General features: G+C 43.1%; 1 protein-coding gene across 1 annotated transcript; it reads left to right on the forward strand.

The window, feature by feature from the left end:
• Nucleotides 1-15600: 15600 nt before the first annotated feature.
• DDX20 (DEAD-box helicase 20) lies at nucleotides 15601-25057 on the forward strand. Its single transcript, XM_030562220.1, has 12 exons — nucleotides 15601-15605; nucleotides 17007-17377; nucleotides 17806-17900; nucleotides 18681-18849; nucleotides 19177-19291; nucleotides 19415-19557; nucleotides 20026-20164; nucleotides 20685-20743; nucleotides 21590-21672; nucleotides 22510-22615; nucleotides 22704-22805; nucleotides 23687-25057. Exons 1-12 carry the CDS (start codon nucleotides 15601-15603, stop codon nucleotides 24838-24840), a joined length of 2541 nt encoding a protein of 846 aa, XP_030418080.1. The 3' UTR covers nucleotides 24841-25057.
• Nucleotides 25058-26183: the final 1126 nt, after the last annotated feature.

Genomic DNA, 26183 nt, shown 5'->3' on the forward strand with positions numbered 1-26183 from the left:
CAGGGGCCCCGTCCGAAACCATGAGATTTAAAACATCATGCATTGGATGGTTTGTATTTGCCTCCTGGCATGGGCTTATCGGAGTCACATTTCAAGTTTTTTCTCTACAAGTAGAAGGGCTAGAAAGTAGAAACTTTTTTTTTTTTAAATGAAAGCAGAGAGTTTCCAGTAGTCTCCTGACTTCAGGCTGTGATTTTAAGAAAAACAGCAAATACTGAGATACTCTGGTAAAATCAGAAAGTTAGCAACACTGATTAGTGGGCTAATTTTTACCCCAAATTATCCTGTCCTAGTATAGAGTATATACACTATGGCCCTGGTCCTGCAAATTTCTCTGCAAGAGTGAACCCAACAGCCCGGAACTACCCAATCCACACCCTCATCACAACACAGTTGTGAAACCCTCCAATTTTGGATGGTTCAAATTTGCTTTAACTCTTGCAATGCCGTTTCAATTTTTCCACACTGGATCTTGGCCTGAGTAGGTGCAAGACCCTCCTTATCGGATCAGAAGTGAACACTGGGAACCTGCACCCTACTACTCTGATCTACTCACCTGTGCTGTGAATTTCACATGTTGAGGAAGTGATCTTATCAAAATGTTAATAACTGACAGCTGGGGTTCTCCTTGTCCTGAGTGGGAGATATGCCAACCTATGACTCTTGCCTAAAATGTTAGCCAACAAGAACTGGCCTAGCTACAGACTTTCCCTTGAAATCTCTATTTCTCTTTGCTGTCTGTAGCTGGACACTTCACATGGACCTGTTCAGAGCAGGGTATGTGTTTCCCTCCACAGTCAAGCTCCCTGGTTTGAAGAGCCACTCAGTGATAGAAGACAGAAATAGTGGCAACATATTGAGAGTATTAGCTGAAAAGCCTTCCTCTGTTAATGGTACCTTGGATGACCTAACTTTCCTGTTCTCTTTTTGTGCCTCATACGAGGACCTCCTTGCAGGGAGAACTGCAGGAGTCTCAGATTCTGGTTTTCCATGGATGATTTTGGATCTATTTTTTTCCCCCTTATCTCCATTGTCAGTTTTATAACTATGGTATGTTATTTCTCCTTTATCAATGATGTTAAGTGTGCAGATAGCATCTAACACACTTTTTATTATTATTTATTAGTCTATTGCATTCATTCACTGCTGTGGTATCCATATCTCCTGTAACTATACATCCCCATTAGTAAGGAACAGGGAACTTTTTTGCCAGCTTTGAATCAGACTGTGGTTTCTCAAGTGTTTATCTCAAGTGATTCTAATGTTTATATTAAGTTTACCTAAATGAGAAACATTTACATTAAGTTTACCTATATGAGAAAAGTGCACTAGTATAACTTGAATAGGCTTCTAAACCAATACGGTTAAACCAATGTAGACATCTGTGTGAAAGCTCTTGTTTGGTACAGGCCTGGCTTATGTTGGTTTAGCATAAACCTCTTGATTTAAGATAAATGAAAATAAAGCAGTTTCAAACTGAAATAAGTGTCTACACAACCTTTTTCACTAATTCAAGTATGCACAAATTCACACAAATTATGCCCGTGCAACTTTCTCACTGGGACAAGCCTTTAATCTTTCTGCATCTTGCAGACTAAAAGTACCTCCTGCAAGAGATTGGCAACTTTGCCGAGACACAATTTCAAAAGCAGCCCTTGATTTTGGTGCCTTTGTTCTTGGATGCCCACCTTGATGCCTTTGGCCTGATTGTCAGAGGTACTCAGCTCCCATTGACTCCAGCTGGGGCTGACCAAGGTTGTAATTTGAACAAAACTTTTTGGAAAACATATGCAGTGTCATGGGTTCTATTAAATAAGGCGTGGAATGGACTGAGACAGGCATCAAGGGGATTGAATTCTTCTCTCCTTAGGCTGCCACCCCAGAGCCTACTGCTCTGAGACATGCCGTAGGAATCCCGAAAGATTGTGTAGTGCAGAGCAGATTCTCCTTAGGACCAGGTCTCAGAAGGCTAGTGCCTCCTCTGAAATACTAAGCTCTCCAAGGAATTTAGGGAATGCTGTTCTAAGTGTTTTAAAAATTCAAATACTTAAAAGGTCAACATGGCTGTTCCAAGCACTAAAATCTGGGTTAAACTGTTTTAAATTGCCCTATGTGAACAATATGCAGGGGCGGGAGTTCACATTTGCATGGCATTTAAGCAAGAGTGGTGTTCTGAAGCGCTCATAAGAAATTTGGAGAGCACAGCAACTGTGTCTGACAGCACACACGCAGTGAAAAATGTTTAACCTGTTTTGAGTCTGTTTGTTGCAACTAGTTTGGGTCAAAGATTTTGATCATACGTTTAGATCCAGAATCTGCTCTGATACCACCCAACCGTTAGGGATTGCTCATTCCCAGTGAGATTGCTCAGGGAGTTAAATTTCCACAGGAGTATGGGAGATCAGAATCCAGCCCTTAATATCCATGTGCAGGGAACTCTCACTAGAGAAGGGAGGCTCTGGACCTCTTTCTCCAGAGATTTTCTCTACTCTGCATACGTCTGTTACACTCTGTAACAAAGCCCCATCACCACTTTGGCCCCAGGTTCTCCACTGCCCTGCACCTTGCATCCAGTCTGCTTTGGCTGCACTTTGCACTAGCACAATATATAGGACAATGGAATATAGGGCCCTTGGTCTCAAGGAAAAGACACATGGGTGGGGAGGGAGAAACCTCAAGATTAAGATCTTTGGGGGGGGAATAGAAAATGTCTTTGTGTGGTGTATTCAATTTTTATCAAAAATTCCTCAATCCTTCCCCTTTGAAAAACATTCCTCCCTCTGCAGCTGAAGGTTTCTTTATCTGCATTTGTTGTCTTCCAGTTAATTGATCTGGTTTCTCTGTGCTTTTGCTTGGCTGTTCTTTGTAGAACTATCATCAGGGGTTATCTCTGAATCTTTACTCATTTTCTATCTTTTCCAGCACTCCTAAGCTAAACCTTTCAAAATGTTTTATCAATCAGGGTTTCAGTGTGGCCTGAATTGCACCCAGCTTTGTGTAAATCAGCTGAACCAAGAACAGCCAGCCAGGAGAAATTTAAGAATATGATCATTTTAATAATTTAGGCTTGAGTTAAATTGTCCCTTAAAATCTGACCAATTAGCCAGTTAAGCTATTAATCACCAGCACTTCATGCAATTGTGGCCTTTAAAGATCCTATGGTGAAAAATCACAACACAAGTAATTCCATTCTCCCTCCCTAAATTCCCCCCTGTAACTGCAACTGGATATGAAATTTTTCATATATGTCCAATTTTTTTTTAAATTGTTGTGTGCTGTTCTGTTTAAGAGACAACTGGATTTTGGTGATGTGAATCCTGTACATGTAGGTTGAAAAGCAGCTGGGGAGACTTCCATATAAAAGCTTCTGTAGAATTGTCGGAGATTGTTTATTTAGCTATGAGGAACAAAATATCACCAACAACTGTCATACAGGGCTATATAACTGGTCAATTTTATGGCAAGAGAGCCACATCTTAACTGTGTTAACACTGATCTCATGATGTTGATGTCTCAGTATCGCTCCTTCATCATTGGTCAAATAGTTCACTGTCTGGCTTTCATGTCCCTGCAACGTTTCAATTAGTCAAATTAAAATGCACTTTATACCATACAGTATTTTACTAAAACTAAAGTAAAAGTTTAAATTTTGATTTAAAACTAGAGAAGGTTTAACAGTCCTTATTCATTTCCAGCTTTGGCTGATATCAAAGAAATGGCTTATTGAGCCTAAAATTGGCTTACCTGGGTGAATTTTCTTTTTAAATAAACACCAAGCCACTAGAATGGGTTGTACATGCATCTATACATCCATTCATCTGTGTGTAGTATTAATATTTCGTTATTACCTGATATCCAACAGTGTGTTCGGCAGCAAGCAATAAAGGTAAATAGTGCAAGGGCCTTGCCCTGAAATAACTTACAATTTAATTTCACAGATGATGTAATGAAGACGATGACAAAAGAGTGGGGCTGGGATGTGAGAGGAAACGGAGGCACAGCAGTAATATCATGTGCTTACCTAGCATGCATGGTCCTTAAAAATCCTCTGGCATTTTTTCATAAGAGTGAGGAGTGTTAATTCTGGTGTGCTGGCTAAATTTTGCCTACCTAAAATTCCTCTGGCTGTACAATATTCTTTGCTTTCTGTCCCATATTACTGTATAGTGTTCCCATGAGCTTTTAAGCAGTATATAGTATCTGAAGTGATCCGTATGTATCATTTATGTTTCAGCTGAAACTTGTAAAGCTGGTTGGGATCCTTCAGGATGAAAGGCCCAGCTATGGACCTATGCAGTCAGCAGAAGGGCACTGGCTTGAGCCTTTTAAGACTATTTATTATTATTTATAGCAGCTGCATACACTAGTTCTGTTGGGGGAAAAGGCAAGACTTTGCCAGTTATTTAAAGCAACGAAGATGTAACTGCTGCCCCAAAGACTTTACTTACTGGTAAATTGCCATTTGTCATTTTCATAAAGGAAATGAATGCACAGGATGCTCAGAGTCACGATGTTCAATCATGGATATGAAGTCTGTGTGTGTGTGCCACTATCAATGGCCCTTTTCATTTTAAAGTGCTTTGATTTATAGAGAACAAAAATAGTCACCATGGCGATATAAACACGTGTAAATACCACAACCCTGAGAGTGAGTCAGACATGCTGAAGAGGACTGAGCAGTCTCAGTGTCTTCCTGCTAACACATCTGGGGTGGGAGGATAAGATTATCTCACTTAAAAAATATATCAAAGAAACCGAGATTTGTTCTGAATAATTTTGTGTCCTCTCAGATACTAAAGGCGAATCCTTCAAAGCTAAACATGCCAGTCTGATAACAAGCGAAAAAAGGAATGCGAAATGGCAACAAAGGAGCAGTGGCAGGTTTAGCTTTAACAACTTTTAAATCTAAAATATATTTTAAACCCACAAATCCTGGTTTGGAAAACCTGTGCAATTTTACTGGGAGTGGCGTATCCCATTATTTCAAAGGGACCACGAACTTTGTTCAGGTGTCATTAATGTAATACAGGTTGCTCCTCTCTAATCCGGCACTCCCTGATCCAGCAACATCCATGGTCCTGCATAGGCACCGAATTCGTGGGTGCTCCAGCCCCTGAGCACCCATGGGGAAAAATTAGTGGGTGTGGCGCATCCACCCAGCACCAAGCTCCCTCCTCTGCCCTCCTGTGCACCAGCAGACCCGCACTTACCAACTTCTCCTCCTCCCACTCAGTGCTTCCGGCGCACTGCGAACAGCTGATTCATGGCGTTCAAGCTCCGGGAGGGAGGGGGAGGACCTGGAGACAGCTTCGAAGTCCCTGGGCAGGGGGCCGGCAGTCAGGACCCCAGCTGGCAGCTGGGCCCCCAGGCGGGAGGCAACGCTGGGAGCAAAGCCTGGGGGTGCTGTAGCACCCCCCACACTCCTACTTCTTGGGCCTATGGAGACCCGCTGGCATTCTGCATTGACCTCCTGTGGTTCGAAGAATTCCGGTCAGGTCCTGAGGGTGCCGGCAGGGCCGGTGCAAGGATGTTTCGTGCCCTAGGCGAAATTTCCACCTTGTGCCCTCCCCCGTCCTCCGCCCTGGGCGCCCTCCCCCCCGGGGCAGCTCCCCCTCCTCTGCTCTGAGGTGCCCCCCACCCCCTGCGGCAGCTCCACACTCTCCGCCCTGCAGCACCCCCCCTGCCCTGCCCCCTCCCCTAGCACGCAATCGCCGCTTCACTTCTCCTGCCTCCCAGGCTTGCGGCGCCTAAGCTGATTGACACTGCAAGCCTGGGAGGCGGGAGAAGTGAAGCAGCCACGACATGCTCAGGGAAGAGGTGGGGCAGGGGTGAGCTAGAGCGGGAGTTCCCCTGCTTGCTGCCTCCCCCTTTACTTGCTGCAGGCGGCCTGCTCCGTGCCCCCCTGCCCCAGCTCCCTCCGCCTAAATGCCAGCGGCGACTGGGGCAGCCGAAGATCCGGCCGCCACGGTTGCTGCTGAAGAAAATGCTGCCCCCCAAATCCTAGCTCTGTAGGCAACTGCCTAGGTCACCTAAATGGCTGCACTGGCCCTGGGTGCCGGACTAGAGAAGTTCAACCTGTAGAAATATATGGCAAGAGGAGGAAGGATAGTCTTGTGGCTATAGCACTGGCTCGGGAGACTCTGGAAATCTGGTTTGGATCTCAGCACTGCATGGAGGCTAAAGGGCCCGGAAGTGTACAAGAGATCACAAACCACACCCCTGGCCCTAAGCAATCTGGCTCCATCATTAATGGCTGTGCAAAGACCTGCTTGTGGATTTAGGGGCAATCCCAAATGAGCACCCCCCCCACCAAGTCAGAGAAAGGTTCCCCTTATTGTTTGGAGGTTTATGGCAGGTGTTTATGCTCAGCACCACCTGGAATTTGACCATTACAGGCCAAATAGTCTGTACACAAAGTAGCTTAATGTAGATTCTTGGTTGATATTTTACAAGGCTAAGGGGGAGGAGAACAAGAGAGAGCCCAGCCAGAGGGATCATATAGTATACATATGTAAAGAACAAAATATTGTTTTAGCAGAGCAAATCACATCAGTTCTGCCTGGGCTAGAACCTCTGAAGGGCTAGAACCTCTGAATGGCTACGTCCTTCCAGATGGGAGCTCTGTGAAAGTCACCTAGTTTGGAACATGATTTACTTAAAAATGATACTATGGGGGGTTAAAATGGATTAAACATTATGTTAGCAAAGCAAAGGTCATAGGGGAGTGTATAAAATGTCACAGCAGGCACATCACAGTTGTTTGTAAGATTACTTCTCTTTATATAAGGCCACTAATATATACACACACACACATTCAGAAGGAACATTAATCTAGTGCAGAATTAAAACTGTATGTCATTTGTGTTTAACAACTGTTTAGGAAAGCCTGGCTTTGGCAAAGGTTCCATCAGCTACTCCCTGCTTTGGGATTCTCTTTCTTGTTCACATTATAAGATCTCTGGGCTAGGGTCTATCTGCTCTGTGTATCTTGTTACAGTGCTGAGCATGTTCTCAGTGCTTAACAGCTAAAAATAATAAGCTAAGATTATGTTGTAGCTCATAGGAATTGCTAGACTGAATCAGGCTTGAGATTCCTCTAGTTCACCATCCTGTCTGGACTAAGGAAATACTCTGTCACATCATGTGTAGTTAGACTGTAGAACTCATTGCCACAGGAAGTCATTGAGGACAATAACTTAGCGAGATTTTAAAAAGGGATTTGAGATGCATATGAGTATTCAGAGTTACCATAATTAATTAAACAAAATAGGATGTGATCTAACGTGGGAGGCAGATTAGTTAGGTGATCATTACAGATGGTAGCTGCACTGCTGTCTCTTCTTGGGGATTCTCCAAGTACACCCCACAAAGGTGTGAGGCCTCAGGCCTTTACCTTTCTTGGAGTGGAATTCTGCAATTGGCCCACTCTTAGACCAGGACATAGGTTACAGGTATCAACTGTGACTAATTCAGCAGGTCCAACTTTGGACCCCACTGAGGTTTCTCTTTGAGATCCCAAGAGACTGCATATGGTTGCAGTATACAGAAAGAGCATTTTCAAAACAAAACATGATTTATTTTGCCCTGTGTGTGCTTAAAAAACTAGATTTAAAATAACTAAGAGGCCTACATGCATGTTCCCTTACCTACGCTTAGCTTTTCTAGCCATAACTGAGGCAGCTCTGGTTTATTCCCCATCTCTAAGTTGGGAGAAGCAGCCTACACTGCTTGCAGCCTGTGTCCCCTGTCTCTGAGAGCTTTAGTCAAACTGTCAGCCTTTTCCACTACAACCACACTGCAAACAGCCTTTTCACTGACACATCCTGGTCAGCCTCTGACCGCCTGCCCCCTCCCAGCACTGTGGCTGAGAAGTCTCTCTTCATGGCTATGAACATGGCTGTTGTTTGAGGGAATGCTCCTTGCCTAGGACATGGTCTTACCTTTCCTGGGTTCCTTAACAACCTCCCTTTTACAGTCTCCCTTAACTCTGTGCATTCAGGCAGCTAATAACACCAAATTGAACAGAGAACCTGAGTTACACGATAGTTAGTTATAAAAAGTAATACATGCATTTTCCCAGCTCGTCACGTCATACATCTTAATGCTGCAGGGTTGTTATATCTTCCTATGAAGTATCTAGTACCGGCCACTGATGGAGACAGGACATTGGGCTGGATGGTCCTCGGGTCTGATTCAGTCTGGCAATGCCTGTGTTCCGGTGTCTCCAGAAGTGGTCAGTAACAGCCACTTCAGAGGAATAAAATCTGCACTAGGCAGTTGTGAGATAACCTGCCCCTGGAGAAAGTTGTCTCTTAGACCCTGGTCATTGGGTTCATGTCCCAAAGCTTCAGGTTTTATATTCTTTCCCTTGTTTATGGTTATAATTACTACTTCTGCTAATGATCTAACCTCCTTCCCCCAGACCCACTCTGGCCCCCAAATCATGCAGGTTAACTAGAGGATTCCTAGAGGCTATTTTGAAGGGTCAGTACTAGAACACACTTCCCTGTGATTTTTGTTGCAGACAGATTAGCTAGAGAGAAGCAAAGTGGAACTGTACAAATCTCTCATGGCTGGACTGAAATATGGAACCACCTGAAATATGGAATTCAGTGCTCCAGAATCTGAGGTAAGAAGGGCCCCCGGAGGGTGAAGTCCAGTATACACTGATTCCTAAAGAGTATGTGGGGACACTGCAGGCTTCCCTCTCTGTGCATCATCCCTAACCTGCATACTGATGAGTTAGAATGGGGCTATTGAGGCCCTGCCAACCAGGCCTTCCTTTTCATCACATGTGATCCTCCTGTCAACAGCTAGTACACCTGAGATAGAGAATGGGTGCTGCTGTTAATGGGAACACAGGCCAGTGTGAAATGTTACACTGCATGCAGATTCCAATTTGCATCTCCACTGGCACAGAGTAAAGACCTGCCCTGTTTTAATATAGGGGGCAATAAGAGAGAGATTAGCGTCCACACATGTAACTGGGGCTCAGTGGACTCCGTAGCTCCAAACCATGGGCCAAATTTATCTTCTCTATATCTGTTATTCTAGAACAGGTGCACACATACACTTCCAAACAGCAGCAATACTCTATGCCCGGCTCAGACTGGCAATGCCCGCACTTCCTCCTGCTAGGTGCAGGAATGACCTGTGCAGGAAGAACTGTGTATGTGTGTAGCTGTGTGTGCCCAAAACAGTGGGATTCCCCCTCCCCCCCGGACTGTTAGGATTCTGTCATGGGGGAACCTGTAGAGCACCTTCTCTGCTGGTTTTAGGGGAAGAGAGGATTAGGACAGAAAACCTTCCCCACTGTCCACAGGTTTTTTTGCATGTACCAAATCAAATTCCTGGTGGCTAGAATTTGGCCCTATTTCTAATGCAGCATAAAACCACCATTCCCATGCTATAACCAGAGATCCTGCAAGCTGCATCCACGTAGGCAGTACCTGTGCTCATGCAGAGCCCTGTTCACTTATAGATTCATAGATTCTAGGACTGGAGTGGTGTAAGCCTACAAACACGGAAGATCTTGCAGGATCGGGGCCCTAGTCAGTAAAGGGTGAATAAGAAGCTCCAGCACAGTCTTTTGCACGGTTGCCCTGAGAAACTCAAACTCCTGGATTTTATCTCCATGATTTCCCTCCCTCTCTCCCCACTCTGAGAAATCCCTCTTGTACACTGCTGCAGCCGTAAAACAGTCAGGAACTCTAAGAACGGCACATCGCAGAAAATGCAACTTTTACATGTTATTTCATCAGATTTAGTTTTTAATTTTAGGGGGAGAAATGATGAAAAATCCAGGAGATTTGGGGAAGGGAAAATATGGTTTTGAAACGTAAAGATTAGAAAGCAAATAAAGAAATAATGCTCATAAGCCCCCAGGGGAGATTCTCTGGTTGGAGGAGAATAATAAAGAGATGGATATAGCCACAGGGAGGGAGGAAGGAAGGAAAGAAAGAGCATAATGGCTTCGTATGATGGATACACATTTCCTTTCAGATGAGTGTCTCTCTCTTGCAGAAGGTCTGTCCTAATATAAGATCCCTACAATGCTGGTGGCTATATTTCTTGGCAAAGGTGCAATTTAAGAGAATAAACTAGGTTGACAGAAATATTCCATTCAGCAGCGGCTCCAGGAACAAGCCCTCCAAGCGCGTGCCTGGGGTGGCAAGCCTGGGGGGAACCCTGCTGATCCCTGCGAGGGCGGCAGTCAGGCAGCCTTCGGCAGCTTGCCTGCGGGAGGTCTGCCGGTCCCACGGATTTGGCGACAATTCGGCGACGAGTACGCCAAAGCCGCGGGACTGGGGACCTCCCACGGGTGCGCCGCTGAAGGCAGCCTGCCTGCCATGCTTGGGGCGGCCAAAAAGCTAGAGCCGCCCCTGATTCCATTTCATAGAAGGCAATGAGCTCTCTTTCAAGCCACTCTCAAGACTGTGTAGTCTTGACTGTGGGTCATTTGAGAAACTAGCAGCATTTGTAAAGCAATTGGATTAAACTGAAATGGAAGTATACCTGCTCATTGTTATATTTTGTGAGGTGCATTTGTACATTGTCTAAATGCTAAAATTTCCAGAGTCATCTGTGCTCTAGGTGATTGGGGGCAAAATGTGTATATGCTAGTTTGATTTATGGCAGTATAATCGCTGCTGGACGAGGGGTGTTTCTACAACAGCTAGGGATGCTAAAACAATTATGCAGTGCTCCTGTAGGCCAAAAACACCATGCTCTCAGTCACCAAGGTAATGATGCAGGTTGCAGTCTTTAGACTGTGAGGCCCCAGTCCTGTATGCGGACATCAGCGGCTCTCTGCATTGACACAGGAGTCAGTGCTAGTGGATCCCAGCAGAGACTCATGGACAAGGTTTGGGAAGTGCCATTTATCAAATATTGCCAATTGTAAGCATTCAAAATTATTTAGTCAGGCCCCAAAGCTCATAAAATTGGCTTTAAAATATGAGATTTTAAAAATTGATAAATATTGAGTTTATAAAGAGCTTATATAATCACATGCTCTGATCCTTTAACTGCCTACACCTGGGAAAGCAGCAGGAATGGGACCTAAGTTCTTTGGGCTGATCTGCACTGGGGGGAGGCATCGATCTAAGATACGCAACTTCAGCTATGTGAATAGCGTAGCTGAAGTCGAAGTATCTTAGATCGATTTACCTTGGGTCTCACGGCGCGGGATCGACGTCTGCGGCTCCCCATGTCGACTCTGCTACCGCTGCTCGCTCCGGTGGAGTTCCGGAGTCAATGGGAGCGCGTTCGGGGATCGATATATCGCGTCTAGATGAGACATGATATATCAATCCCCAAAAAATCTATTGCTACCTGCCGATATGGCGGGTAGTATGGACATACCCTTTGACACTACAGGGAAAGCCTCAGTGGAACAATAAAGCTACCACTTATGTCACGTGGTTACCCAGCATACAGCCATTGGCCTGATTCTAATAACACTTCTTCCATCCCAGAGCCTAGTATAGAGCCAGAAACATTTACATACATAAAAAAATAGCAGTGCCCTTCTGAATTAAGATACTGTCTCTGAAGAAAGAACAGGAGCACCTTAGAGACTAACAAATTTATTTGAGCATAAGCTTTTGTGGGCTACAGCCTGAAGAATACACTAATAACAATGCATCACAAAGAGAAATAATTCTTTATATTTAAATTACCTAAGATTCATTACAAGATGCCTCTGACTAAGGGTAAGAAAAATTACTGCTCAGGTCATATAAATCTGATCAACTGCTGTTTTATCACCTCTGCCCTGCTCCTCCCCCAGAGAGCAAATGCTTCCTGCTGCCCTTCATTGTCTGTTTAGATCACATCAATTCCATTTAAAAGGGTTACAAGGGATTTTATTTAATCAAACCGTTTGCCATGTCCATATTCCTAAAAGGCTCCTTGTCTCTCTCAGGACCCAGATTATACAGTGATAATGATCTCTTGGTTAGACATTTACTTCCCGTTAGGAGCCAGCATGGAATAATAATAAAAAGCTCTGCTGACTAAAAATGGACTAGGGACTGTATTTTTTTTTTTTAATCAGTACAAACACCTAACAAAACCTCATCTGAAAAATAAAACATGGAACTAATTTATGCGTGCAGTGTTATAGCCATGTTGGTCCCAGATCATCCTGCTCACCCTTGAAACCAGTGTTGATTCTCTTCACTTCAACCAGTCCAGGATTTGACCTTTAGTGAATGCTCTCTTAAAAGCTTTTCTCTCTCATTTACTTCTGATTCCCAGCTCCACTACTGTCATACTGAGGCCTCAGAAGGGATGCAAAGCCTGTTTGTATCAGTTGCAGGGCCGCCCAGAGGATTTAGAGGGCCCCCACCGCCAAATTGCTGCCAAAGACCTGGCACTTCGGCGGTGGGTCCCGGGGTGGAAGGACCCCCCACCACAGGTCTTCGGGGCACTTCAGTGGTGGGTCCAGGAGCAGAAGGACCCCCCGCCGCCAAATTGCCACCAAAGACCTGTAGCGGAAGAAGCTCTGAGGGCCCTGGCCCTGCAAGAGTTTACCGGGGCCCCCAGAGCAAGTGAAGGACCCTGCTCCAGGGCCCCCGAAAAACTCTTGTGGGGGCCTCTGTGGGGCCCGGGGCCTGAGGCAAATCCCCCCCCCCCCGTGGCCATGATCAGCTGGGCTGTGGTTTTGTAAAACAGGTCCTATCCAATAAGCTAAAAGATTCAGAAGATACAATTCTCACTCTGGTTCATGGCAGTAATGATGATTGATGGTATCTGTTTTCTTTCCTGACTAACGCAGTTATTGGTGCTTTGGTTTAAGGGCATTCAGTAGGAAGAAGGTTGTTGACACTACTTTGAACCTGATCATGATTCCAAACTTCCCATCCTCGCTTGAAGGTTCCTCATGACTCAGCCCCCACAGATACCTCTCCTCTCATTTCCTCCTCCCTACTTTGCCCTCCTACACTCTTCTCATTCCTCTCTCCTGAGCTGACTGCTCCTTTTGAGTCCTCCTCCCATTCCTGGCCTTGTGTCTTCTTTCACACTGCGCCTGCACTCGGCACAGCCTCCCACCAGCCCTGTGCCAAGTGTCCTCCCTGTCTTCTTGGACCACTTCGCTCCTGAAATCTCCTGTGTTGGTCTTGCTGAGGCAATCTCCACATCTGCTTGTGTTTTAAATCCACCCCTGCAATGCACAGGCCTTGCAAACCTTTGTCTAGTCAAGATTCTATCCCTAAAACAAATACCAATTGCATGTGAACGGCTGCATAGGTTCTGAGGGATAACTGGCTGCACATTAAGGATCACTTTCTCACAAATGCTTTTATCTGTGTATGTACGTATGTCATGCACAGTGGGAAAATAGCAATACTGGGAACTATTGCAACTGCAACAACGTCACTTTGGCTGGGAGGAAAAAATTGCTGGTCACGCTAAAGAAATTAGTTGAAAGGAGTTGGTGTTGCTGTTCAGCCTGAGATGCAGCCAGTTTCTTCTTGGGATCCCAATTCCAAAAAGAAATCAGCTCTTTTAATGGTCTTGGCTAGGAAGCTTGCAGCAGTGCCAGGCTGGTTCCAACAGCACCTCGAAGAATATCACATCTACCAAAGCTGTGGTAGCTCATGTCAGCCATGATATTTTTTTTTCCTCCTGCTCCCACTGCAAGTTTCCATCTCTGTGTGATTATATCCTCTGCAGCTGGGTGCAGAGACAAATTTTTATATAGACATCTATACTGGGACTCCTTTTCCCAGAGGCAGTGATTCTGCCAACAGCTCTGCTGCATCGGGCACTGAATTGATGCAGTTCTTCTCAGCTTCCATCGTTTCAAACTGAATTTCCCTTTTTCTTCAATGCCAAATATATATATAATGCTGTCTGCTTAAAGTACCAAGCTGGAACCTGCTGCAGAAACAGGAGCATAGGAACCTAGGATTTGTCAGACAGGATCAGACCTGTGATCTATCAGTCCAGTATCTGTCTCTGACAGTGGCCAGCACCCAATGCTTCAGAAGAAGAGGCAAGAAACCCTGCAGTGGGCAGATGTGGGATAATCTGCCTTCTGTCCTAATCCCTAATAGTTTGAGATGGTTTTGCAAGCGTACAGTGATCACCTACATAGTACTCATTTATACTTGTCTAAGCTATCTAACTATGGAAGAACTGCAGAGTTCATAGAGAACTCAACTACACATTTTGTAGGCAACAAAATCTATCTGTGGTATTTGGAGAGGGCCCGTCACGGTAGTATATAAATGCAATGAATGGACTAGAAGACCTAAAAGCAATCTTGTGGTTTATGCATTAGGTGAGGTATGTGTATAAATACAAAGAACATGCTTGCATCTGGGACTTAAGATGTGTGAAGAAAGTTGGTAGAAAGTACTGTACACATAAAGGAACTCAGAGTTTCTTTATAAAGAAAGCTCTGAACTACAGAGCAGGCAGAAGGTCTAAAATTATCACATAGCCACATGCTAAAGCAAAGTTATGGTTTTGTTTAAAAAAAAAAAAAAGCCCTGGTAAGCAGAATTAGATACTAAGGTAATCTAGGGAGATGGAAGATGGAGAAAACATGTTAATGAAGGAAAAGAGAGTGCTGGAACATCAGCTGGGAGGGAGAGGAGAAGGAGGAAGGGAAAAAAATAATTGGAGCTATATCTATCTCCTAGAACTGGAAGGGACCTCAAATCCAGTCCTCTGCCTTCACTAGCAGGACCAGGTACTAATTTTTGCCCTAGATCCCTAAGTGGCCCCCTCAAGAATTGAGCTCACAACTCTGGGTTTAAGAGGCCAATGCTCAAACCACTGAGCTATCCCTTCCTGCAGTGAATAGTATCAGATGTACTACTCCTAGCACAAGGAATCTTCAATTTTGCATCAGTTATGAGATTAAAATAGTAGCTGGTCAAAGATCCAAGAGGCAATAATAGTCTCAGAGAACCAGAATGAATGTGTCCCACACAGACACATGTATCCCAAGGATCATCGCTCTATCTTCCTTCCTTCTCTTTTGTTCAGTCTGTAGGTGAAATCCTGGTTCCACTGAAATCAATGTTATTTTTTTTCCCATTGATTTCAGTGTGGCCAGGACTTTACCTGTAGGTTTCTATATTGAAAACTCCAGGTCATTTAAAATTAAATAAAAAATAGAACTGCTGGATGTCCAGTCTGACATATCTGCCAACGGAGAACAATGGGAATTGCTGCAATAGTTGATAACATTGGACATGGCACATTGCCACAGACAATCACTATCAATTAAATTCCACCTACTTTCCTTTAAAGCTACTGCACACTTCCCCACCTAATAAATCGCACAGTCAAAGTTATTGTTGAACTGCATATCAGTCTACAGTAAAGCATATGCTAAACAGGGCAAGTTATTTATTGCCCAGCCGTGGACAATAATGAATAGGCCCAGATTTTATAAAGAGCAAAACAAACCCAGCCCTCCCCCTTGAAGGATCATACCACATTACTAAATTGTGTAATTAATCATGTCAGTTGTACAGCCACACAGAGTTTTTTTCATTTGCTGGAATTTCAGTTATGGAGGGTTATTTTTTATGCTCAAACCTACGCGGCTGCAATTTCTGAGCAGCAAATGTGAGATAAATGGCGTGAGTGTTGGTTTGCTAAAGGAGTCTTTTTATCATATGGAACAAAATGTAATGGGATTCTGCTTGAGCTCTATAACCTGCTCCATATAGAGCCTGCTACTAAATCGTATCACTGGGCTTGAGGCTAAAAGCTAACAAACCTAAGTGAATAAATAAATAAAGGTCTCTTAGCAAGGAATTCGTATTTCCTGATGTTTTCTAGAAAAGTAAAAGTTGAGGCATTTACTGAATGGAAGGATGGTTTTGTGGTTAAGATATCGGACTGGGACCCAGGGCGATCTGGGTTTAGTATGTAACTTTATCATGAACTTTTTGGACGATATCTCAGTTTTTCATCTGTAAAATGAGGATATTGATACTTTCACTCTTGTTTGATTGGAAGCTCCTTGGTATGGGGACTGCGGATTAACTAATTGTATGTACATCACCTAACACAGTCTCAGTTGGGATCCCTACGTGTCCTGTAGAGTAGTAATATACTGGCATGCTAAATTTCTGGTACTTTGTTACTCCAAATTCAAATGCTGAGCTTCTTAAGATTAACCTCAATAGATTATTAGACCTGATTAGTCTGTATGTGTCCATTTAGTAAGTTCCACTTCCATACATTTAATATAAATCAGCCCCAAACCAAGTGTGTAGATCTGTGGTAGTGACAATTTGCAGCAAGAGCAAATTTTCCTCACATCTCCCGTGGGAAATCCCATGTGCATTCTGCTATCCTGTCACACACAGAGACCCGATTAAGCTATATGTCTATGTCAAAATTAATAAAGGAAACACAATATATGCAGTGGCAGCACCCTCTGCTGACAAGAAACTCTGTACATGTTATGTAGATATTGCCCAGGCCAAATTAAGAACATTGCTGTATGCAGGGTGGTTGTAGCCATGTCAGTCCCAGGATATTAGAGGGACAAGGTGGGTAAGGTCCTATCTTTTATTGGACCAACTTCTATTGGTGTGAGAGAGAGAAGCTTTCAAGCTATCCAAAGCTATCACACCCACTTTTATTTTATTGAAATCATAGGGGTTAGTGGTAGAAAATAACATGTGCCTGTCGTGTCCCCCATACAAGGGAGAGAGAGAACAGTGCCCAAACAGATGGGCATATCTATTAATCCTGCTCAGGAGCTTGCGGGTGTATTAATTCTGATGAATGTGCTATACCCCATGCTAAGTGTGGCGCCCAGAACTGGGGGGACTGCAGTGCTCATGAAGGAAGGCAACTGGGTGGGCAATTGGGGGATGCCCTGTGGGATGGGGGGACGAGTGGAGGATACCCCCACCTCTCAGCGCTCCTATGTTCCCCCCAGTCTCCTGCTCCCCTTTGTGTCCCCTCATAGGAGCTCCCTGCTGCCCCCCCTTCTCACTCTCCAAATGCCTCCTCCCCCCTTTCAGTCCCCAGGAGTCTATCACCAAATCACCCAATGGTTCCTTCCACCTCCCCCGAACACACAATGGTTCCTTCCGCCCGTGGCCCTGTCCGCGCCGCAGGGCCGCTGATAAAGTTTTCCCCCAGGAGGCTTCGCGGGCCTTTGCGGCTTCTCGCGAGAGTTCGCAATCTTGCCTGCTTTCCGTGATGGCGGCCGCTGCAGCGGCTCCGGCCGAGCCCCGGCTTCGCACGCGGGACGTGCTGATCCCTGGAGGCCCGGCGGACTTCGGGTCGCTGCTGCTGTCGGCCCCGGTGCTGGCGGGGCTGGAGGCCGCCGGGTTCCTGAGGCCTTCCCCGGTGCAGCTGAAAGCCATTCCGCTGGGACGCTGCGGCCTGGGTGAGCGGGCGCGGGGCTGCCGGGGGGCAGGGGCTGGAGGGGATCGGGTGGGGCCAGGGGCGAGTTCGGGTTTGGGAGCTGCCCCCCCCGGGGGAGGGTCTGGGTCGGGTTTGGAAGCTGCCCCCCCCCCCGGGAGGGTCTGGGTCGGGTTTGGGATCTGCCCCCCCCCCGGGGGAGGGTCTGGGTCGGGTGGGAGCTGCCCTCCCCCTCCGCGGGGTGGGGTCGGGGTCGGGTTTGGGAGCTGCCCTCCCCCTCCGCGGGGTGGGGTCGGGGTCGGGAGCTGGGGCCTGTGGTTTGCTTCTGAAGGGAAGGAGAGATTGGTAGAGATTCGGCCCCTATCTGTGTGCAGGGAGTCCGCAAAGCCCCTAATAACAGAGCATCACCTGTTCCGGCTGCTGCTTGACTTGGGGCCCTTCAAACCCTTTCAGATCTCATTGTGCAGGCGAAATCTGGCACCGGCAAAACCTGTGTGTTCTCGACCATTGCCCTTGATTCCCTCATACTGGAAAACCCGGCAACCCAGGTGAGAGCCCTGAAGATGTGGTGGTTTGTAGTGGCCTGGGGACATCTCCAGGTCCTTGTCCAAGGTATTTGAATAACCAAAGCGATCATCACCCAGACCTCAAGTTTTACACTAAAATCCATATGCAGGACAGGATATTGATCAATTTATTGATCAATATTGTGTGATTGTCTACATTTGAATGAAGTGCATCATATATTTTACTGTTATATCTCAGTGCCTTGATGCCAGAAGCTCCTAATAAGAATGCAATGCTGCGGAGCTGTTGACTTATTTTGTAAACTGCTTTAATAGTAGATTGCTTGATAGATTATAATGAAGTAAATTGGGGGGGGAGGGGCATAAGGGGAATACCCATGCCTCCCTTGTTAGTCATTTTTAGGCTTTACAAGCACAAAAAAAATCTTGTAGGCTCAGCAATCTCAGTGATAGAAATATTTTCTTAGGACAAATATATCATGGACTGTGATAGTAGACTTCCACCTATACCATCCTATCAATATTTCTCAGGTCTACTCTGCAGGGGGGAGCTTTTATGGGGGCCAAAGGAATTCAGTCTCAACTTATTGATTCGAGGAAGGGAGGGTGAGAGGACCTGTCCAGTAAGAACTTGACTTGACTTCTAACGAGTGTTACACAAGTCATGAAAGAGCTGATGGTAAAAACTTTGTCACTGGCTACCTAAGCTGTAGTTAAAGCAGGGGTGTAGAGGTGAAAGACTGCATCTAATCCACTGAACCATTACTGTCCCTTCAAAGCCAAGTTCTCTATTTTTTTCAGATCCTGGTCTTAGCCCCTACAAGAGAAATTGCCGTGCAGATTCATGCTGTTATCACAACTATTGGAATCAAAATGGAGGGCTTGGAATGTCATGTCTTCATCGGAGGGACTCCTTTGAACCAAGACAAAATGAGACTAAAAAAGTGTCACATAGCTGTAGGTTCTCCAGGTAAGAGCACACTTCACTGTACTTTAGTCACAATTCAGTGACACACATTTCAACAGAACAATATTTGGTACGTAAATGCAATCTTGAATTCTTGTCCCATAGTCACATGAGACAATTTCAAAGTCTGAAGCAAAAGAAAATTAGACCAGAGAAGTATATTTAGTGAGTGATTAGTCTAAATATACTTTTTAAAAAAGATTTATTTAATAAGTGGGTTAGGTAACAAGTCTTTGATTTGCAACAGATAGTGTCTTGTCTTGTCTCAACCAGATTCTTTTCTTCAATATTTTTGGAGCTAAAGTGTCTCACTTCTCTCTTATCATGTAGGTCGAATAAAGCAACTCATAGAATTGGACTGTCTGAATACAGCCAGTATCCGCCTTTTCATTCTTGATGAAGCTGACAAGCTTCTGGAAGAAGGCAGCTTCCAGGAACAAGTCAAGTAAGAAAAATACTAGTGTTTCTCTCATAAGCCTAGCAGTAGTTTTAACATGCAGAATCTTTCAGCTCTAAAACATGCTTTATGTGGGGATACATTCACTTTCAATATCTTACTTTCTCTTAGCTGGATTTATTCTTCTTTGCCAGCCAACAAACAGATGCTGGCTGTTTCTGCTACCTACCCTGAATCACTGGCTAATGCTTTGACCAGGTACATGAGAGACCCTACCTTTGTGAGGTTGAACCCCACTGACCCAAGTCTCATTGGTATGTATAAGTTTCACATCCATAACTTTAATGTTTTTAGGCAAATAAAATCTGAATATTTAACATTCAGCTATGAGTATAATTAATAAAAACAAAAACCGTTTCAAAGTACTTGGTTTATCATTTATTTATAGATCACATGATTTGTTCAAAAGCGTGCTTATACCCAAACTTTTCTTAGCCAAAGTATCTATGATGGGAGAGTGGTTATTTTTCTCTCTGTTGTGGGTTATCTTTTTTCCATACCTTTAAGAAAAGATTCCAAACCTTTTTAAAAAAAAAAAAAAAGCCTTCCAGATTCCAATTCAGCATGTGGTGATATTGGTTAACTAATGTTTCCCAGTTCTTTAATGTCCTTATTCTAGCTACAACTACATATTTGAATCAACTTTTAAATACCAATTCATTGCTAGTTTTATGTGAATTTTTGGTACTGTTAACCTTATCATGCTTTGATTTCTTGCATAGGGCTGAAGCAATATTACAAAATTGTGAATTCTCATTCACTTCCTCATAAGACTTTTGAGGAGAAGGCGGAGCACTTGCAGGAGCTCTTCAGCAAGATTCCGTTTAATCAGGCCTTGGTCTTCTCAAATCTGCATAGCAGGTGACAATAACTTCTTAAAACTAACAATATGATGTTTTCAGATGTCTGTGAACAGTGGGCATAATATATTCCATTTTTATAGCACCTTTCATAAAGAGCCCAAATTACTACACAACCTGCATGCAAATTTCAACTCCGAAATGCTACTGTTTCTGGAACGCAGGGCTGCAGCTTGAATGGGTGATACGTAGTACCAAGCGAGTGTAGGGGTAGGGGGGAATTTTGACATCAGGGCAATTTCTGCATTTACCTGAGTGCTGTGGGAACTAATGTCTGTGTACACTTGATTTTTGAAATCTAAACTGAAAGTTTCACCAGTTGCAGAATTATAAAGTGTCACTGTATCTAACTTAACAAGATGAATGGCTGAGACAACTGCTGGATTTTAATCTTTGGCTGTAAAAGAGTTGAAAGTTCAGATCTAATGCTTAGGCTGTTAAGTCACTTTCAGTCTGTCATCTTGAAGAAACTCTGGAAGCACGTAATTTTATTTACAACCTTTATGTATATGTTGTATTAGGGCTCAACACCTGGCTGAAGTACTGACATCCAAAGGTTTTCCTGCTGAGTGCATTTCAGGCAAGTGCATTTGGAACTTACTGTTTCTGTTAATTGGAATTCTGTACGAAACTGACCTAAAATCACAGTAGAAATGTAGACATTGGAGTATTCAGGACATAAGTGGGGACTTGGGGGCATTTTATATGAATAATTTACAGGTAATGTTTCACTGTTGATATTTCTTGCAAGGTCACTGAGAATCTTTAAATATTTGCTTAACTTTATTTTTTTCCTATTGGTTAGATGGTTCAATTACTTCACTTTGTTTTCTAGTCTGTACTAGGGAATCCCATTTATGCTTTGGAGTACTGTAATGGATTGATGTATTTGGAAAGGAAAGTCCTCCTGTCTTTGAAATGTTCAGAATTGTGGAGTAATTTGATGCATTTGGGCACTTATTAAGAATATCTCTCAATTAGAAGCCAATAAAACAAAACTCAGCCCAATTATAACAAACCATCCTTTTTTGTTTATTTTGTAATTAACACTAATCCCCTTTCTTGTAGTCTCCCTTGGCTGTAAGAATATTTGCATCTTTATGGTAGTTAGTAAGTCAAACTTATTTGCATTCCATGTTACCCAAGTTACTAAAACACTTGAGAAAAGGATAATCTCTCAAAAAGAGAGTAATTTTATACCCTACTTTGTTAATCATGTTTTCAAATTTGTCTACTTTCCAGTCAGCCCCATTTTCTGGTGTAGATACAACATGCCTTAGAATTAGTGCCTGAAGGATGGATGCCACTTCACGAGCTTTCAGGAATAGAATTTATTGAGCCCTGTTTTTCCCTGGGTTTGAGCAGCACAAGGCTAAATAACCTAAATACTCTTTCAGTTTCTAAATATTCATTTTTGTTTCTTCAGGAAGTATGAATCAGAACCAGCGTCTTGATGCTATGGCTAAATTGAAGCAATTCCATTGTAGAGTCCTGATTTCCACAGACTTAGTGAGTTTTTTTCCTTTTCTGTTAAGCAGAAATAGTTCTCTAGAATATAAATTCATGTATTGTAGAGCTGATTTGGAGATCAGTCTGATTTAGCAGTATTTATAGAACATTTATCTGAAAATAGCAACTTTCTGTCTCTGCGGAGCATGCAAACTGCCACCCAGTTTTCATCTTCAGAAAACAAAACCAATTTTCAAAGTGTTTTTAAAAACATAAAGTTTAAATACTTATTTATTTTTAATTACCTTTTTGTAGTTAGGCTCTGGAAACCTATATGAATTTCAGAGAAATAAGTGTTTATCTTTTGATGGTGGTATGGGGGGCAGGGCAGAAGTTACTTTTCTCCTTTGTATGATACCAACACAACATCTCTTTCACATTTTAAGGAGAGCAGTAGCAATATCTCCTTTTGTCTGTGACACAGGACTATTGGCTGTGGTACAATTTCTTTTTCTTTACACTTAAAAACATGAAAAGACTGGGCAAGGTTATTCCTTCCTGCTGTCTTCAGTTCAGTGCTTGAAGTTCTACCACCTAAAAATATTACTGTCCTGTATATTTCTCATAAGCTGGGAGCATATGTGCTCCCTTGGTACCCAGACATCTGCTTATTCTTCCTGCATGGTAATACAAATGATCTTCCAGTTGCACATCTTAATGCCGAGTGCTTATACACTTATTTCTAGCTAACCTAAGCAACCCAGGAAATTTATAGTTTTCACATACCGTATGTTAAAATACATAGAATTTACAGAAGGGCCTCCTGAACTGATAGATGAATTGCATCTTTTTATATGACTAGTCACCATTAATTCTGTTTTTCCCCCCCTCTTCAAGACTTCTCGTGGAATTGATGCTGAGAAGGTGAATCTTGTTATCAACCTTGATGTGCCTTTGGACTGGGAAACGTACATGCATCGGATTGGTAGAGCTGGACGCTTTGGTAAAACACTGTTGTAGGGTTGTGCAGCTGCAAGTGGTGCATCTGTGGAACTGGCTAGCTAATTCTTCCCTCGCTCCCTGTATTGTAGGAACCTTAGGCCTAGCTGTGACATACTGTTGCCGTGGGGAGGAAGAGAATATGATGATGAAAATTGCACAGAAATGTAATCTTCAGCTCCTTCCTTTACCAGGTACAGTCTGTCTCCTGACTATGTCTGCATTATATTCTCTTGGTTATTTTTTTGGTTTTAATGTGACAATTGAATTAACAGGTGGTCATGATGAACAGTGGTTTAATGTACAGATACTATGTGAAGTCTAATAGCTGCATATGTCTTGTAAGGCAGAGTGTTGGTACTGACAACGTACATAAATAGCTCTTAACTAGGTGGCCTGTACCTTTTATTTTAAATCACTGCAATTATACAAAATTAAAACTTACTGTACACTTAGGGATAGATTTTCGTAAGAAGGCAATGAGAACTGCAGAATGGAGTGCTGAGGTCTTGTGGGCTTTATGGGTACAATAGTGGAGTAGAAGAGAGAGGAACTGGGAAATCTGAATGGATTCACCATTGCTTTTCCCCAACAACAGAATTTACCTGTTAGCAATGCTTTGTATTTTCCTTTCCATGCCCCTTTTAACATTTTTAATATATCTTAAAACTGATGTTTTTAATTAGGATGTATGGTGGAGCAGAGAGGTAATATTGTATTATATTTGACATTGTTAGCCATAAATATATCTTCTAATAACCGGAGTTATTGCTCTTCTCTAAGGTTACCCTTGGAATAATAGGCATAGTTTACTGTGAATAATTTATGAAAAGAATGATGGCATTCTACTAGAAAAATGCATCTATTGTATTTTTTTAAAAACAAAAACAAAACTTCCACCAGAAATACTGGTAATATTTATGGAAAAAGAGCAAATTTGGCAACTGTCACTTTACAATCTGTTATGATTTGGGATTTTGTTATATAACGTGCAAAACATACTTGTTTCTTCGGGATCAAGAAAGAAATCTTGTGCTGCTTTTGACTGAATGGCTGCTTTTTTTTTGTTGTGCAGAACCTGTACCCACTGGATTGATGGAGCAATTTGCACAGTGGGATGTAGAGGTCACAGCTATTGCTCATGCAGATGCTTCAGTGAATGCTCATATCTTGACCCATAAAAGACCAGAGGAGCCAGTGCAGCACACACACATAAATAGCTGTGCTCAGATACCTCAATGTGATCCTGCTGTTCCAGGTGAAAATTTGTCCATGTCCAAGTCAAGAAGGGCTTTGAAACAGAAGCAGCTACTAAAAGGCTGCCAAGATCATGCAAATGCGGAAAAAACTAGCAAGAGTTCAAAGACATTAAACTTCAACACACAGCAGAGAAATCAAATGGCAACAGCTTGCAAAACAACTGAACAAAATGTTGATCAGCATCTGGACAAGGAAACCTTAAAAAATACACTCCCCAAAATTCCTTGCTTGTCATCGTTTAAGAACCCACAGCCTGCCATTCCATGGAGCTTTGCAGAGTTTGTTGAAGACTATGAATACTTCATTAAAGAAGGGTTGGAGAAAAGGGTTGAAATCATAAGAAGTTACACAGGCCCTGGAGAGCAGTACCAGCACCCTAAAAATGGTGCTTTTGAAAAAATAAGGATGGAAGAGACTATGCACTCAGTAGCAGACAGTGTCTCATTTGGGGACACTGATAGTGATAGTAACTCATACAGTTCCAGAGCTTCCTCTCATAGTAGGGGAAACAAGTCATACTTTGAAGCATCTTCAGATACTCAAGAGAGAGGAAGTGATGTGCTCATTATAGATCAAACTCCTCTAAACTATTCCCAAAGCGTAAGCTGCTCCCTGAGCCCAGTGGAGCACCAACAGATGCCACAAATCCTAAAGCACAGTCAGGTGAAAAAGAAGGTGGTGAAACAGAATTCCAAACGAGGTAAGAAAAGCCCTCACCAGCAATCCCCCAGTCCTCCAAAGAGAGGAGCCCAGGAAGACTATTCGTACAGCACTCAGGATGAGAGCTCTCCTGGCTTTCCCTATGACATTCAGAATTATGAAGAATACTGGAAGTCCTATTACCGAGCATGGCAGAGTTATTATGCTTCTCAGTCTTACTATAGGAAATTTCATAGGCATTTTAACTGGATGACTGCTTATCACACCAACTCTGTCTATCTGCAGGAACTGCTAAAGAGTGATTGGTGATGGTAGAGCAATCTTCACTGCTGAAGGACTGATATTTACCAAGAACCATTGTCTAAGCTCAGAAATTGACTTAAAAAATAAACAGACTGTTTTTAGACTGAAGTAAAAATGTCTTTTTTTGTAAGTTAATTCTTTCTGGGTAAATGTTTTAAATGCTTTCCATTGAATTGGTGTTGCAACAGATATTTGTCAATAAATAGAAATGATTTGTCTTATACATCGGGATATTCAGTTTCAATCTTTTAAGTGAACAAAAATGCAGAATCAGATTAAGGACACTTTAGATGTAAGAAACCACATTTAAAAAAAAAAAGTAAACTCAGCAAAGGTATACGGTCATAATTTTCTGTGGTGTTCATTGTTTCTGTGATACTCCATGGGCGAGGTTGCCTTTGTCATTAAAAAACCTACAGAAATTACTATTCATGGACAGCCATCATCCCAGTTTTCATAGTGCCTTCTTAAGTAGAGCAAAAACTGCTCCTGCTATTTAATAGTGGCAGATTGAAACCTGCTTATCTCATTTAATACATGTATTGCTAATTTAAATTGAATTAATTAAAGCTGTATAAATAACACTTCCACAGCTAGGTATGGTAGGCTATGCGATAGAGAAGGTTTTAATTATATACAAAAATGCGGCTATCATAATTGGCCTGTTCCCCTGGGTGCTGCAATATCAGACTTGCCATGCTTAAGGGAAAACTTTAATTAGAAACGAAATTACCTATTAGCCCTGAAACTAATTGGCATTCTTTGTTTAGGTCTTGATGTTGTTTTGTGTCTGCCTGAAGCCTGGAAAAAATGGGGGATTGGGTGGTTTAGGATATTGGTAATGGATATAGAATATTTCCATTCTAGCTTCTTAATTCAAATCCAGCCTCAGTAGGATGCTTGAAAATTACTATCTGAAACCTTGTGCTGAGTCATCTGTGAAGTGATCTGGATCTCAGGCCAGTTCCTAGTGCACAGGTGTTAATTTCTGAACCATTCACAGTTGATCCTGTTCTTGGCAGTCTTGGGGGGCGCCAGGACATTGCCAGAAGTCCTTTTAGTGGGAGGGTTGCTTCCTACCTATGAGTTAAAATTCATTTCTGGGAGGAAGCTTGCTGTTTCTACATGCATAAAACTTGGATAGAAGACTTCAAATGGAAGGATGTTCAATGTCACCACCTCACAATTCATTTTGAGAAATTGTGAATTTGTCATCCACTGTAATTTAATATAAATCCATTGTTACTTTAAAAATAGTGTTGATGATATTTGATACATGTAGGTAGAAGACCCAGTAGGCATCAGCAGGCAAGTCCTGTGTTGTGTGTGGCTGTACCTTTGGTGCAATA

Source organism: Gopherus evgoodei, chromosome 4 (genome assembly GCF_007399415.2).
Source record: "Gopherus evgoodei ecotype Sinaloan lineage chromosome 4, rGopEvg1_v1.p, whole genome shotgun sequence".
NCBI lineage: Eukaryota > Metazoa > Chordata > Testudines > Testudinidae > Gopherus > Gopherus evgoodei.

Excerpts from the sequence above, each read along its gene's own strand:
- DDX20 (XM_030562220.1), top strand. Across the intron at positions 17,378-17,805 it reads GCTGGGACGCTGCGGCCTGG|ATCTCATTGTGCAGGCGAAA; the intron begins GTGAGCGGGCGC and ends AAACCCTTTCAG. Across the intron at positions 20,744-21,589 it reads TCCTGCTGAGTGCATTTCAG|GAAGTATGAATCAGAACCAG; the intron begins GCAAGTGCATTT and ends TTGTTTCTTCAG.